Source organism: Notamacropus eugenii, chromosome 5, assembly GCF_028372415.1.
Source record: "Notamacropus eugenii isolate mMacEug1 chromosome 5, mMacEug1.pri_v2, whole genome shotgun sequence".
Lineage (NCBI taxonomy): Eukaryota > Metazoa > Chordata > Mammalia > Diprotodontia > Macropodidae > Notamacropus > Notamacropus eugenii.
The window spans coordinates 426,062,026-426,074,268 of NC_092876.1; the positions used below are offsets into that span (position 1 = coordinate 426,062,026).

At 39.0% G+C, this 12,243-nt stretch overlaps 1 protein-coding gene across 1 annotated transcript in view; it reads right to left on the reverse strand.

Moving 5' to 3' along the window:
• The window catches only part of IL10RB (interleukin 10 receptor subunit beta), a 44,249-nt gene extending 34,524 nt beyond the window's left edge, over nt 1-9,725 (reverse strand). The window contains exons 1-2 of the mRNA XM_072615047.1: nt 9,457-9,725; nt 5,398-5,521 (exon numbers count right to left, since the gene is read on the reverse strand). Coding sequence (XP_072471148.1) covers nt 5,398-5,521; nt 9,457-9,505 — 173 coding nt within the window. The 5' untranslated portion in view covers nt 9,506-9,725. The remainder of the gene's footprint in view (nt 1-5,397; nt 5,522-9,456) is intronic.
• Nucleotides 9,726-12,243: the final 2,518 nt, after the last annotated feature.

Sequence of the window (12,243 nt, forward strand, 5' to 3'; positions counted from 1 at the left end):
GTTCAAATCTCACCTCAGACACTTGACACTCACTAGCTGTGTGACCTTGGGCAAGGCACTTAACCCCAATTGCCTCATCCTGGGTTATCTCTAGTCATCCTGATGAATATCTGGTCACTGGATTCAGATGGCTCTGGAGGACAAGTGAGGCTGATGACCTGCACAGCCCTCTCTCACTCAAAACAAAGTCAACTGCAAGTCATGTCATTATTTCTCTGATGGCATGGTCTTTTTTGCCAACGAAGGACAAACACACAATTCGTTTCCAGAGCTACATCAAATAATATAGGAGACAGTGGGCATCTCTGCTTTACTCCCATATTTAGTGGATAAGGTTCTAGCGTATTCCTATTGCATATGAAGCTTTCTTTTGCTTTTCAGTGGATGTTATTTATGATACATTCATTTATTCCTATACTTTATAGAATTTTTAGAATAAAGGAATGTTGTACTTTGTTAAAGGCCTTTTTCTGAATCTGTTTCAATGATCATGTGGTTTTAGATGCTTTGGTACTTAATTTGATTAATTATGCTGATTGTTTTCCTAATACCAAACCATCCAATAATCCTAGTCTAAAAAATGTGATCATAATAAATGATTTTTTGGATGAATCACTAAAGTTTATTTGAGAGGATTTTTTCTAAAATTTTTGAATCAGTGTTCATTAATGAAATGAACCTATAGTTTTCTTTCTGTGTTTTACCTTTCACTGCTCCAGCGATTAGAACTATATTTGTCTTATAAGAGATTTCTGATATAGTGCTATCTCAATTTTTGAGAATAATTTGTGAAGTTTGATACTAATTGTTCTTTAAAAGTTTAATAGAATTCTTCCCTTCACTTTTTCCCCTTCCCCCATCTAAATGCTACCATGCTTTAAAGTCCACCTCAAACTCTATCTCCACCATAAGGACTCTTTTGATTGATCCCACCCAAAGTGCTCTTTCCTAAGGCACATATTACAAGTACCACTCATTTGCTGCTTACTGTGCATGTTTTTCTGTTGTTTTTTAAAAAGTGTATTAGTCATGTTTCCTCAATAAAATTATAAAGCCCTTAATTCATGAAGTTTCCTACACCTGTGGGAATATTCTCTATAGTCATGAAAGTCTAGTGCAGTGCTATCAAGAAGGCTATAAACTCAATGAAGATTCAAATGTCATGGCCACTACCACAGGGGCTGCATACTGATAGCTTCCTCCTCCCCACTGCATCTCCATCTGAAGTTACTGCCACTGCCACCTCAGAAGGAGTGAGGAGAGGAGAAAGGCATCCTCTTTGGGTAAATGGAGATAGGAGAGAAGAATGGATTAGAAGTAGTATATTTCAAGTATCTCAAGTTTAAATTCGTAACACATTTTTTTTTCCATAGAAATCATTATGAATGCTGGTTAGATTCAGCCATTTTAATACTTTTAACATGTGTGATCCCACTATTTATGTTCCACTGGCAAAGCCTTTCAAAATCTAGATTTGTCTCCATGCCTTTATGGGGCATTAGAGGAGGAAGTTGTTGGATACTTGGTTATGTTACTGGTTAAATAGACTTTTGGGGGGTAGCCTAGAAACCTAACTACCATTTATAGTTCTATTAAGGGGAAAATGTTTTAGTAGTTCTAAATAAAATTTTGGAAAGCTGTTTATTTCTAAGCTCAAGTTAATTCAACAAATATTTATTAGTTGCCTGCTATGTGTCAGGCGTGCTAGGTTCTAGAAATAAAGACAAAAAATTGAAATAGATTTGGCCCGTGTGGAGCTTACAGTATACTATAGTAGTAGGATAGATAAATATCAAACTATTATTTTGATTAAGCTGTGGTTGATTATAGCACTCATTTAACGAAGAAAGTATATCTTCTAACTTTGGTTTAATGATAATTCTGAGTGAAATAGTTATCTGGCATGACTTTAAAAAAACCTTTCATTATATGACATTTAATCTCCTTTCTCTATACCTTTTTACAGACTGTTTCCCATGCTTAGAATTCATTCCCTTCTCACTTCTGCCTCTATCTTTCAAAGCTCAGCTAAATGCCACTTCCTACATTTGGCCTGTCCTCATTCTTCTTCCCCCCTATAGTTTTATATTTATTTTGAACATTCTTTTATGTTACATGCTGTGTCCCTGGGTAGAACATACACTCCTTGAGGTCAAGAATTGCTTCAGTTTTATCTTTGTATCTCCAGCACCTAGTAGAGTGCCCGGCACATGGTAAGTGCTTCATAAATGCCTATTGATTAATTAGAGGACTGAAAGTGATGTTAGTAGAGTGTTGCAAGCTCTGGCATATCTCATAAAAGACTTTGAAAAGGCTTTGAGTACCAAGCTGATAATTTATTATATTAAGCAGATCAACAGCTTAGCTGAGCTCAGAAACACTCACCACTAGAAGGTGTACAAGTCCCAGCAACTCTGAAAAACTATGTACGACCTGAGGAAGGTAAAACATACATCAGAAGAGGAAGTGCCCAAGCCAATGAAATTATAGGAGATAATAAAAACAGCTTCTCTTTTTATTGTGCTCTAAGGTTCACAAAGTATTTTACATGACCTCATTTGATCCTTTCAACAACCCTATAAGGTAGGTACTACAAGTATTATTACCTCCACTTTACAGACTAAGATACAGAGTCACAGAGGTTAACTGACTTGCTTGGATCAACACAATCAATAAGTGCCTAAGGAAAGATCCACCTCAGCTCTTCCTGTCTCTGAGTTCAACGTTTTTTTCTCTCCACTAAATTGTTCCACCTGTCCCAGACTTTGGACTTAGAGTTCAGTTTATGGTTGGCATAAAGCGACAGCCATAGACCAACATTTCATTTTGTAAGGGCACCTTGCCAAAGGAGGAAAGAAATCAGACTCTCTTCTAAGCTATAGCTCATGTGACCACTGATGGGTGATAGGAATGATAAGAGCTCTGGGTCCAAGCCAGGGAGCAGAATTCAGACTAACTTCACACAAGTCATTGTCCTCAGATGACATGCTCCACCTTAGTAAGCTTCCAGTATTTTTTCAATGGATGTTTGTAGAATGCAAATGCCTTTGTTAGAAATAATTTGCTTTCATTTGTAAATATACAGTGAGTTCAAAGTTGGCAGTAGGGAGGGATTTATGGAAAATATCTTTGAAATAAATCATAGTTTGATATGTTTAACAGTACTTGGTGTAGAAACCCCATGTAAATATCATTTTAGAAAACTAACTCAATATTTTCATGATATAGCAAAGTGTAATTACAAATTCAAAGTCTACTTGTCAATAAAAGAAACCCACAATGCACAATCAAAAGAAAAATAAAATCACTGCATGGAAACTAGACATCATGATTTCATGGGTATAGAGAATTTACAATGAAAAAATTCCCTCTTCCGGTGCAGACTGGCCTCTACTCCACAATTTATAATCTGAGTGGTTAACTGTTGCTCAAAGTCATAGACTGAGTATACGTTAGAGATGGAACTTGAGCCCAAGTCTTTTGACTGAGGCCAGTTCTCTATCTACTTACTACTATTAACTCTTGATTGCTTTGCAAGCTCTCCATAAATATTAATTCACTCATCCTTGAACATTCTTAAGAGTTAAATTTTGGGTATAAGCTTAAAGGCAAGCTACTGTTCTCTAAAAGTGCTATTTCAAAAGAAAAACTGAAATTGACATAGGATTTTTTCCTGCTATAAAACAGCTATGTCTGATAAAGATGTTATGTTTTATCTTATTTTTTCTAGTGAAGTGTAGCTAGTTTTACATGTACACAATAATAATGATTGTCTTTTGAATATTTGAAGGGAGTAAATCTCCATATGGAAGAGACTTTCTGATACATTCACATAGTAGAACCTACTAATATTTCTATTTAGTACTCCTATTCCTCTTTTTTCAATGATATAAAAATGCCATTTGAATTTGATAAGTGTAAAATTCTTAATGTACATGAAGAAAATGCAAAGGACTTTACATTATTTCATTTGATCCTTACAACAGCCCTATAAGGTATCATTATTCTCATTTTACAGATGAAAAAACAGTTTAATTAACTGACCCCAGAATTAACTCCAGTTAACTGACTCCAGAGATTGGAAAAATCTACAGATAACCTCCAGGTAAGACATGTTGAATACAAAGATATGAAGGAGAAGACCATGGTTGAATATGTTGAGACTTACAGGCACCCTGAAATCAAAGGCCATCGTAAAGTACATTATTATCCCATGTCCTGTCTGCTGCTAGAGTTGTCCTGAGAATACTTACAGAAAATGTGTTTACAAATCCTGGTTTTTTTATTCAAATGCAAAAAGCAGGGATTTTTTTTTGAGAGGCAACTGGGGTTAAGTGACTTGTCCAGGATCACACTGCTGGTTGGTATCTGAGGCCAGATTTGAACCCACGTCCTTCTGATTCCAGGGCAGCAGCTAGCTGCCCCCAAAAGCAGTTATTGTAAAGGTCTGTAGAACATTAAATGTAAACTATTTTCAGCACAGCAACTTGTCCCCAGACCATTTCCTATGAAACCCGTCAAAAAAAGATGAGAAGAAAGAGTTGGTGATACAGGTAGCATATGATAGAGGCTGATGAGTTGGCCTTGAAGCCAGGAAGACCTAGTTTCAATTCTTGCCCCTAATGTATATTAGCTGTATAACTGTGGGCGGGTCACTTAACCATTCCATAGGGCCAAATCCAACCTGAGAGTCAGATATTGTACAGCCCTTAAGTTAAATATGGTTTTTACATTTTTAAATACAATTAAGTTATTTTGAAATATAAAAACCAGTCCTAGCTCCTGCTGTACTAGAGGAGGCAACAAGCTAGATTTGGCCGGTTGGCAGACCAACCCCTGCCTTAGGGCAGCTCATTAAGACTCTAAATTGCAGAGATGGTGCCAGCTTGAAGTGGTAGGAGTTCCTTCACTTGGGAGTTCCTTACGCCATTGAAATGACAGTTCTAGTTCTTACCCCTAATAATAATAAAAGGGCACTCAACAGACAAAACACCAAAAATACTTTCTAATAAGCATAGACAAAAAGGAGAGAGAGCAAGACCTTCCTTTTGTTGTGCTTGAAAGACCAATGATGTCACAAGGGTGATGTCTTGACTTGAGAGTTAATTGGATTTTTTTTTTGAGGGGGAGGCAATTGGGGTTAAATGACTTGCCCAGGGTCACACAGCTGGTAAATGTCAAGTGTCCAAGTTCAGGGGTCAGGGAGTTCACTGTACCACCTAGCTGCCTCAAGTGAATTGGATTTAAGTGAGATCTCGGGCTGTGCAAAGTCATCAGCCTCAGGGTCTTCCATTTATGTTTAGCTAGTCATGTGATCATGATGTAAACTCCAAAGCCTAACTGGTAACAGGTGACATCTTACAAAAACTCAATAATACATTAGTTCGTTAAACCTACCCTTTCAATTGGGCTGTGTAGGTCACATTTTCCTTATAAAAATCAGGTGGGTCCCACTGCAGAGTGTTCTTCAAATTAACTGAATTCATTCTTACATTTTTTGGCTCTGGCAGTATTCCTATCACTGTAAAAATGAAAGAGAAAGGAAGAGATTGAACTTTCCTGAAACAGGGTACCAAAAGGAAAAAATAGTTTAGCCCTGTACTTGGCCATAGTAGGTGCTTAATAAATGCTTATTGCCTGAAAAAATATACATAGATTCTCTAGCCTTCATTTTTGCTCCATGTTTCCAAAATGCTATATTTTTAAAATGCAAATGCTAAAATGAATATGTACATATTTGTGTGTATATACATATGTTTGTATGTGTGTGTGCATATATATGTACACTACCTGTCTTCTAAGCTATGTCCTCGTTCATTAGGCCAAGCTAATACTTCTTAGAAAGTAAACTGTACTTTGGTATTAGCAAAGAATGAGGAAAACAAGCAGATGTCTAATAATTCGAGAATGGTGGGGTTGCATGAATGTAATGGACTATTACTGAATGGTAAGAAATGGTGTAAATGGTAAATACAAAGACCTATGGGAAGACAATGTAAACTGATACAAAGTGAAGTAAACAGAAAAATGAAAACAACATACATAATGACTGCAATAATGCAGATGACAAAACAACAAGAAAATGATCAGAACTCATTGCTGTTGAATTATATAATACTCAAGTTGGACCCAAAAAGGAAAGTGGGAATGAATCACCTTTTTGTTTTCTTTTTTGCAGAGGTGGGATGGTATGGATTTGAAACACTACATATGTCAGATTTAGTTGATGTGTTGATTAGTTTTGCTGCACAAGATTTTTATCCCCTTTTTTAAAAAAATTATTTCCTTTAAGTGATGTGTGTGTGTTCATCCTTCGTTGCCAAAGAAGACCATGCCATCAGAGAAATGATGACATGACTTGTGCTTGACTTTGTTTTTGAGTGAGGGAGGGCTGCGCAGGTCACCAGCCTCACTTCTCCTCCAGAGTCATCTGAATCCAGTGACCAGGTATTCATCAGGATGACTGGAGATGACCCAGGATGAGGCAATTGGGGTTAAGTGACTTGCCCAAGGTCACACAGCTAGTGATTGTCAAGTGTCTGAGGTGAGATTTGAACTCAGGTACTCCTGACTCCTGCACTGGTGCTCTATCCACTGCACCACCTAGCTGTCCCTCTTTAAGCGATGACTCTTTGTGAAAAGGAGGGAGGGACGTATTGGAAAATATATAGGTGATATAAAAACAAAAGGCTGTCAATTTTTAAAAACAAATAAATTTTACCTGCTTTGGCAAGAGGCTGGTATTTTTGCATATTCTACTTATCTTGGCTGTCATGGACATCTTGACTCTCCTGGTTCAAATTTTTTATAATTTTCAAATTGCCATTCAGTCACACTGTTATAAATTTCTTTTTCAAAACCAGGAAATAGTTCCAGGCATGAATTATCAGGTTGAGAAACATATCAATAGGCCCCATTTTGCAGCTAGAATTTCATAATGCATGATCAAAGAAGATTGGAAAGTCCTTGTTACTTTGGTTGGTTTATCCCTAAAAAAGCAATTCTTGATTCAGAAAACTAAGGCTCTAATAATTCATATGGCTCCCCTGTTGCTTAAAGCATCAAAGGCTAGATTAGTTGTCATTCCTCAAGCTTGATGAACTTCCAGTTGCCTGATGAATCAACAGACAAGTCGCTTACCTGCTGTCTGTCTCACTTTTCCCAACTATAAAACTACTTCTCAGGGTTATTGTGAGGATCAGATGAGATAAGGTTGGTAAAGTGCTTAATACAATGTCCGTTACATGTGGTTAATAAATACTCTTTTCTTTCTTCCTTTTGATGTACCACCATGGCAAATGTGGAGACAAAGGAAGCTGTGGCCAATGGAACAAACGCCCTGTCTTTGTTGAACATCCTTTCCACACTATTGTTGTATAATCTTCTCTCTGTTAAATATTGTGTGGTCTACTAGTGTCCCATGTGTATGTGTATGTGTATCCATAGATGTATATAAATACTTACACATTTATATGTAATACGATATGTTTATATGTACATGATATAGAATATATGTATATATAATACAGATATAATGTATTTATATATCATATTAATATAAGATGTATTACATATTTTACATATATATGGATATGATACACATGACTATATATGCATGTAAACACACATATATTTTGCATGCATTCATACATATGCACACACACATGCACATATATATACATAAATACATGGTGTCTGTTTTCTGGGATTTATTTTTGTTCTGGAAGACTCCAGAGATAAGACAGATCTAGTCATGCAGGTGGTAGAGAAGAATATGGTGGCTATGTGAGTCAAAGAATGGGATGAACAGTTATTCACCACCACAATCACAATCCAACCCCCCTGAGTGTAGATTTGGTTCTCGGACAGCTTTGAATATTTGTTTCTCCAAAGGAGGGAACTGTTGAAGAAAAGGCAACATATTATAGTATAAAGAGTCATGGATTTGGAGCCAATGACTTCAGCTTGTCTCAAAGTAAATGGCTTACTAGCTAGTGTGTTTGTGTTACGTATCACAGATCTGTAATGGCCCAAGTATTAGTAACCAGAAAGAATATACTGTAGTATATTAGCTATGGGCTATTTTTAAATGATAATTTAAAATTAAAAATCAAAGTTTCCCAATTTAATATTTTCATCACTCAAGAACATTCTAATGAACATGTGTAAGATCTATTAAGTTCCTAGGTAGCCCAAATAATCTTCAATCTTTATCAATTTCCTGATTGAGAGGAATATAGAGAGGTATATAATTTCTAGTATAGCAGATTATACATCAAGATGATAATTTGAGAATATTTGACTTAACAAGCAAAGAAAAAAGAATCCAGAAAAAGCTGAGCTGACTCAGGACAAAAGTGGTTCCTAAAAATGAGAATTTGTGCAGATGTACAGGAACCTCATTGATTTGATTGATTCTATGTCAGCCCAAGGAATGAGTGATTCTCACTTTTGATATGGTATCCAACTTTATTTCCTCCCACTTTCCAAAATATGCTAGTTAAAACAATTTTATGAACACTCTTCTATTTAATAGCTTTTGTTTTTGTTTCCCTAACCAGATTTAAATTCCAAATGAGTTTTCCTATAGTAACTCCATACCATCTAGTGGAGTTGGCAGCTGTGAAGTATTAATTAAAAGTTGTCCAATGAACTATTTAAATTGGGTGCTGGCATTGGTATTGTGAAATATACTTCCAGGGAGCCAGATTATAAGACATTTATGAAATATTTCACTTATGTTAAGAGATTTCAGATTGGAGCCCAACATACTAGGCTCAGATTCCAGACATATTCATGGCATCTTACATTATTTTAACACTGGGAAGAGACAGAGTAGATAAGAAAGTGGCAAAAAATAGAGGTGGCCCAGGGAAATACTGGCAGGGCAGGAAGCTCAGCCAGCTTTGCCACTTAAGGAAGGGATAAGGGCGTCAGTATAGTCTTCTAGGATCATCAGGAAATGGGACTTCCCATAGACTGGGTGGTAATAGCTACTGTGGTTGAAAGACTCACTCTCTGTCTCTCTCTGTCTCTGTCTGTCTGTCTGTCTGTCTCTCTCTCTGTCTCTGTCTGTCTCTGTCTGTCTCTCTCCCTCCCCCTCTCTCTCTCCTTCTCCTCTTCCTTCTCGTCTTCTCCCCCTCCTCGTGTGTGTGTGTGTGTGTGTGTGTGTGTGCATATGAGTGCAGGTGCGGTGTGTGAAATGTGAGGGTGGTGTATGTATGTGTTTGTGTGGAGGTGTGTGTATGCATGTGTGGGACCCCACCCAGAGCCATGGGGGTTCGAGTATTTTTTTTGGTGCGGAGAAGACAGGAGTTGAAAAGTGTCAAAAATGGGCGAGTGGGGCGTGTGTGTGTGAAGTTATCTCCAAGCATGGGGGAAGGGAGAAAAGAGACAGGTTTCACTTTAGATTCCAGTCCCAGCCCAGAACCCCTCTTCCAGCGCTCCTCAACTCACCTGGGATTAAGAAACAGCTGTACAGCCAGGGTTGGAAACTCCTTTCCATGTCCGGCGGCTGCGATTTTGCCAGTCTAGCTTCTTGTCCCCTTCTCCGTGACTTTTTCTTTGGGGAAGCTTTTTTGGGTGGAGAACGGAGAACCAAAACTCCTCGAGAAGGAGGGTAAGGGGATGCCCAGTGGTGCCTTTACTTACCTGGCTCGGTAACTTTGCCTTTCCAGAGGCTGCCCGTGGCCCCGCCTCCTCCTTTTCTCCACCCCTCTGGCCTCGAACTTGAACGTCACTCGTTCATCCTCGCACAGGGGGTAAGTTACAGGAAACCAGCCCGCAGGGTTGGGCGGGGAAAGGCCCTGGAGACCGCGCTTCCCACTTATCTTGTGGTTGCCCAATTCTGGCTGCAGAGTGGGGAAGTCTGAGATTTTGCCTCATTTTATCCCGCTAGCCCTCTTCCCGTCACCATCTGGTACCCACGGCCGATCCAAGTGGTCTTCATTCCTCCTAACTGTGCTTACGAGAATGGAAGTCACCGTGCTCTGGGAAAATTTCCATTCAATTCAAACGTTAGTGTCACCACATTGGGGGCATTGTCCTCGGTGCTGGAGATATAAAAACGAACAAAAGAAAGTCCCCCCCTCAAGGAGGTAACACTCTAGGGGCCGGAGGAGTGGAGGGTAGGATGTTATCTATACAGATACGTTTATGCACAGGCGGCGGAGCTCCTTTGTAACGTCGAAGTTCTCCTGTTAGACTACTATAGCTCGAGATAGAGTAGTCCTACCAATGTCACCCAGCCTTCCCTGAGACTTGAAATATGCCACAGAAACAGCTGCCCACTTAAGTCTTAGCCTGTGCCTTTTAGACTGCTTTAAGGCTCATAAATACAGAAGAAATTGGTTCAGGGGCATTCAGGTATGTTTGGGCTCTCTTTTACAGTGCTTGTGGATGTAAACCCCCTATCCAGTCCTGCTCAGCTGCACAAATATGTTTCTTGGTCTCTGAAAAGGGAATCTCTCTTAGACCTAAGGCCCAATGGTATGAGAATTTCCTCTTAGAGGTAAAGGTGGATGCCTACTTGCCTGAGGGGTGGGGTAGTCAGAAGATAACAGAACTCTAGCCTTCACCACCCATCATCGGGGCACTCTTGGCTCAGGTTGCTGAAGGAAAAGACTGGAAAGACAGGAAAGGATGAGGTCTCTATCCTCAATTTGCTACTCTAGAGACTTTAGGGAATTTTCCTTTGAGTGAGATCCAGGACCTTCTCTTTTGGTTTGAGATGAGTTATCTCAGTCTTCCTGAGAGCTCTTTCATTATGTGTTTTCTGGCCATATGTTCTATGTATAGCTTCTCTGATTTCTGTTTTGGTGTGATTTGGATAAACGGGCTTCTTTGCTATTTGCTTTTTGTGTTCATTGTAGAACTGGTATTAGGTAGGAAAAGGGAGAGGCTTTGGATATAAAGATGGTGGTAGGGTATCCCTCTTCTTCCCAGAAATGAAAAATGATCAAAAGTTAGATGGAACCCAATCATATCCCCTAGGCTAATAATATTTAAGAGAACGAGATAGATATACTTCCAGTTCAGTATCCCTTCTCTCTGATGAGAGTAGATTGGCCTCTAGCTTCTCCTGGCAGGAATGAAAATCTCCTTTGGAGAAGGGTGGAAGAAAAAGAGGCTAGAGATATCCACTCTGTCTCCCTTCAAGCTACATACAAGGACAACTGTCCTCCCCATACCAGTCTCTCTATTACGTGGTTTTCCACCCTCTGTTCCTTATACATTTTAAAAGCTTAGAAATGAAAATGATATTTAACCCATGCAGGCTGGGCTATTTTTTTTCCTTTAAAAATACTGAGACATTTCTTAGCCTTGGTTGACTCAGCAGACAAAGGGCTGTTGAAGTCATTTCCTCACCCCCTGAGGAGAAAGTAATCAAGGGGAGCTAAAGGGACTCTCAGATGCTTAGCTGCTGAATCAAGATGGGAGTTTTGCTTAACTGTAATCAAGGGTCTCTATGACTATCCTTGTTGAATATGCTTCTCCTACTATGCTTAAGTTTATATCCTTTTGTTAATTGTTGAATGACTTACAAGTCTCCCATTTTGTTCTAATGTCAAATCTAAATTTGTAGGGGATAATTATTTTTAACTGATTGTGTATATATGATCCATTTACTCTCTCTCCCTCTCTTCCTCTCTCTCTCTCTCTCTCTCTCTCTCTCTCTCTCTCTCTCTCTCTCTGTCTACACACACACACACACACACACACACACACACACACACACACACACCCCTTCATCTGTCCTTGCTAGGTTGTCCTACTGTTGGACTTATCAACCATTCTGAACCCTCCTCTAATCTTTGGATGGCCAGTGCCAAACAGAGCAGGCTACAGAAAGGAGAGTCAGAAATCAAACGGAAATTTAATTTTAAAGTAAGGGTAACAGCTTGCAAATGAAGTCCTCCTTCCTAAGAAGCGGGGCTCATTTGTTTATCAGTGGGATAGGGTTTAAGCATGAGAACCATAATGAACTGGATCATAACACAGGCATTCTTGGGACTTGAGTTAACAGTCTCCAAATCTTTAGGATTGTTGAGCCTTATAGTTATTCATCTGGGTGAAGAACCAGGGTTAGCATGGCTAGGACTTTTCACTCTTGAGCAGCAGCAGGGCACCTGATTTGGTTCACTTGGTGATTACAAGCATGGGAGATTTTTGACAGTTACAAGCTCGTTAATCGTGTCAAGGGGTCTGATTAGCTACTTTGGCTGCTGCCCCAGTTTTCAAGTC